Below are 4,009 nucleotides of genomic sequence, written 5' to 3'. Positions count from 1 at the left end.
AGTAACATTGAAAGGGAAGAAGGGAATAAGCTTAAGCTGCAAAATATTGAACTTGCTTTTTCGAAGACTGAATGCAGATTCAGCTAGACCAGTCAGTCAATTTGCTGTAGTTTGGGACTATTCCATCTCTAGGGTTTATCCCATTTTGCTAACTAACACAGAATTGACCATTATTAAAGGAGATTTTTGGACCATGGTTGGCTTGATGTGTGATTTGAAGTAGCTGAATACAACTCCCAAACCCAGTCCTTCCTGGGATGAAAATAACTGCCCCAAAGTCTTGCCTAAGATAGTCAGATGGCCCATACCTAGGGTACAATTGCAGTCTTCCATGAGAAGACAAAGTGAGATCCTGAGCAAGGACACTACTTAAGAGACAAGCCCACAGTGGGCTACTTGGATGCCTCCTGAAGCTTCAAGGTGGCTGGGCAGAGCCTACAAGCCTTGGACCAGGGCATCCAGAAAAAGCAGAGAGCCCGTGAGACTGCTGCAAGTAGCCATTAATAAAACTGGCGTCCCCCACATTCTTACACGATTATAATGTGTCTAGATCTATCTGTGGTAAAATTTCCAAGAACTTGTTGCCAGAAAGGACCCCAGGGACTGAGTAGGTGGGCAGGAAAAGGGGGCTGAGGGGCTGCAAGCTGTTCTTTGAGTGAGAATGAAACAAACGGCCCAGTGTGGGTAGAGTAAGGGTAGGTTATGTGAGACAAATATAAAAAATCAAGCCCCAAACCACTGTGGTCATTCAGAAATGTTTGCAACTTTTCACAAGGGCAGTGGTATTACTCCCAATTTCCCAGCCAAATATTTATTAAAGTAACCAAGGACTGAGTCCATGAGGCTGCTTCACATCAGCACAGCATCCTCCTTTCCTTGTGGCTCTGAACTGTGAGGTACTGTCAAAAAAAAAAAAACTTCTTCCACACTCGAAATAGCTACGTTACAGAGGAGAGTTGGAACGTGTTCTGGGAGTGGGTGTGTTTGTTTGAGTTCAGTGTGTGCAGAAAAGGCAAGCCTCCACAGCCATTCACACACTTCCCTCCTCAGCGATGGGTACGCAGACAGCCGAGCTCCTGGACTAGTCTCTGAATGGTAACGTACACTTATAAAGATTATTTTCTTAACTATTTTGAGGCATTTTATAAATAATATGCATGTGTCTGCTGAGTGCATATATAATATATGTGTGTGTATATATATTTAGGCAACTTTTGCTTGCTTTCTCGTGAGGCAGGTCTTGTGCGGTTGCTTATGTGGCATGCTTTCTGAGGTGTCAGAAAGGTTCCCCCTCCCTAGCTTCTATGCTAGTCACCCAAAAATATCTTTTGGGCTGGCTCACCACAGAGCCGAAAGTCCCCATAGTGCTCAAACATTTGATTTAGCCCCTGAAAGCAGCTGTTCAAATCTATGTGTTATGTTGGGATATTAGGCAGACCTTAGAGATTAAAAGACCGTGTAAAAGAGAAAAGAATATGGAGAAATTGCTTTCGAGAGAACGTTACATTTCCAAAGAAAAGAATGCACATTTTGGATCAGGTGCTATTCTGAAAAATGTCAAGGGGCTATGAGCCAGCATATATATCCCAGGTCATGAACGTGAGCCTGTGATAAAAGCAACCCAGCACTACTGGGCAGATGTTGTTCTGATTTATGTTACGTGCATGCTTTTCACAGTTCTGATCCTCAGCTCCCACTCTCTTCACAGTACATCTGCCACTTCCCCTGACTGAGCTGCCGAGGCTCCCAGTGACCTCTTGGTAATCAGCCTTGGCGGGGCCCAAATCCCCACCCCTTGGAAAACTCTCGGAGTCTGGAGCCTGACGTCTGCCTGTGAGCGGCTTTCAGGAAAGACCTCACAAGCGCCCACCCAATCTGCCTTAGCAGCAAATTGCCAAACCAAGCCCTCTTACTCAAAAGATGGTAGAGGACTTAGCAGCCTCTTACATTGCTCTGAAATTAGAGAATGAAATTCTGCAGGCCCAAGTGCAGCGATTGATGGAAGAGAATGCTGCCCTCCAGGCCCAGATCCCAGAGAGCCAGAAGTCCCGAGCAGCCAAGGAGGATGAACAACTCCCGAAGCCCTCACCGGCACAGGAGTCCCGAGAGCCCCCAGAGCCCTCGGACCCCTCAGCAGCCAGGGAGCCCCAGGAGCTCCCGGAGATCCAGGAGCCCCCAGAGTTGCTGGCTCCCTCAGCAGCCAGGGAGCTCCCAAAGCCCTCAGAGATTGAGGAGTCCTGGGAGCCCCCAGAGCCCTTGGGTGCCCCAGCAGCCTGGGAGCCCGAAGACTCCCCCGAGAACCAGGAGTCCCAGGAGCTCCCAGAGTTCCCAGAGCGCCCAGCAGCCTGGGAGCCCCCAGAGCCCCAGCAGCTCTCAGCTCGGGAGCCTGCAGCAGTCCAGGAGCTCCATGAGTCCCAGAAGCTCCTGGAATCTCCAGCAGTCCCAGAGTCTCTGGAGTCCGCAGCAACCTGGGACCTCCAGCAACCCCCAGCAGCCCGTGAGCTCGCAACAGCCTGTGAGATCCAAGAGCCCAGAGCCACCCAGGATACCTCAGCGGCCCAGGAGCCCCAGGATCCAGAGTCCCAGGATCCAGAGCCCCAGGAGCCCCCAGATGCTGAGGAATCCCAGGAGGCACCAGAATGCCAGGAGACCTTGGCACAGCTGGAGTCTCCTGAACTTCCCTCTCCCCAGGAGATTCTGGAACCCTGGGTGCCCCAAGAGCCCTTGGATCCCACAGAATTCCAGGAGTCCTTAGAGTTCTCTGCATCTGCCCAGTCTCTGGAGGGCCTTATAAGAATGGAGACACCAGCTGCTTCGGGTTTCTCACAGGCCTCTACTGGGTTAGAGGTTGCAACTGTCCCTCTAGAGTACCCTTTAGCCTTCAGTGGGGATGCCCAAAAGCTTCCAGAGTTTCTGATTCAGCTGAGTGCTTACGTGAGAGTCAGAGGGCACCTGTATCCCACTGAAGCAGCCCTCGTGAGCTTCGTGGGCAACTGCTTCTCAGGTGATGCAGGAAGATGGTTCCGGCCCTTCCTGGATATCCAAAGCCCTCTGCTGGAGCAATTTGAAAGTTTCCTCCAAGTGCTGCAGGATGCTTTTGACAACCCAGAAAACATGGAAGACATCAACCACTTCATCCGACAGCTCTGCCAAGGGGAGGATCCTGTGCACCGGGCCGCAACCCACTTCTGCGTCATTTCCCGTGAGCTGAGCGGCGATGAGAGCACTCTCAGCATCCGTTTTCAAGAAAGTCTTCTCAGTTCTATCCGAGACGAAGTGTCTCGCAGAAATTCAGCCGCTGGCATGTCTGATCTGGTCATCCGGTACATCAGCACAGAAGAGAAGCTAAGCGGTAAGCCTGATCTCAATCCATCAGGGCAAAGCTCCTCTGATGAAGGAGATAGGCCTGAGCTTCCACTACCTGCAAATCAGGCTGGGCAAGCAGCAAGCAATCGCCCACACCTCAGTGAAGCTGAACGGGCTCGACGCCGCGAAGGCCACTTGTGTCTCTACTGCGGTCATCCTGGTCATTTCGCCAGAGATTGCCCTGTCAAGCCTCATCGTGCCCAGCAGGCGGGAAACATCGAGGCCCGGCGGTAAGGGGGATCCCGGGCGGGCCAATCTACAAATATGCGTCCCCCTCTCTTCCAATATCCATGTCCCGTATCCTATGGCTGACTGTTGAAATCCGACTAGGAAGACGACAGTTCTTTGAGCAAGCAATGGTGGATTCAGGCTCCTACAGAAACAGCATCGACCATTCTGTGGTCCTGCGTGAGAAGCTTCCCATCCGCAACAACATTTTCCCTCTGATGCTCGAAACCGTTGATGGCCGTCCGTTGATTAATGGACCCATTACCAAGGAAACACCACCTGTCGAAGTGAAAATCGGAAACCACGTCGAAGAGCTTCAGTTTGACATCATCCACGCGCCGCGATATCCTCTCATTCTTGGGATCCACTGGCTTGAAACACACGACCCAATCATCGAGTGGAGCACTCGCACTGT

At 51.4% G+C, this 4,009-nt stretch overlaps 1 protein-coding gene across 1 annotated transcript; it reads left to right on the top strand.

The window, feature by feature from the left end:
* The first annotated feature begins 1,000 nt into the window (after window positions 1-1,000).
* Window positions 1,001-3,614, top strand: RTL3 (retrotransposon Gag like 3). Its single transcript, XM_058658637.1, has 2 exons — window positions 1,001-1,095; window positions 1,709-3,614. The coding sequence occupies exon 2, from the start codon at window positions 1,921-1,923 to the stop codon at window positions 3,598-3,600; it is 1,680 nt and encodes a 559-aa protein (XP_058514620.1). The 5' UTR covers window positions 1,001-1,095; window positions 1,709-1,920; the 3' UTR covers window positions 3,601-3,614.
* The last annotated feature ends 395 nt before the right edge of the window (window positions 3,615-4,009 follow it).

The sequence above is a fragment of the Ochotona princeps genome, chromosome X (assembly GCF_030435755.1).
Source record: "Ochotona princeps isolate mOchPri1 chromosome X, mOchPri1.hap1, whole genome shotgun sequence".
NCBI classification, from domain to species: Eukaryota; Metazoa; Chordata; class Mammalia; order Lagomorpha; family Ochotonidae; genus Ochotona; species Ochotona princeps.
Note: the sequence above shows the minus strand (reverse complement) of the source record. Positions and strands in the feature narration are given on the sequence as shown.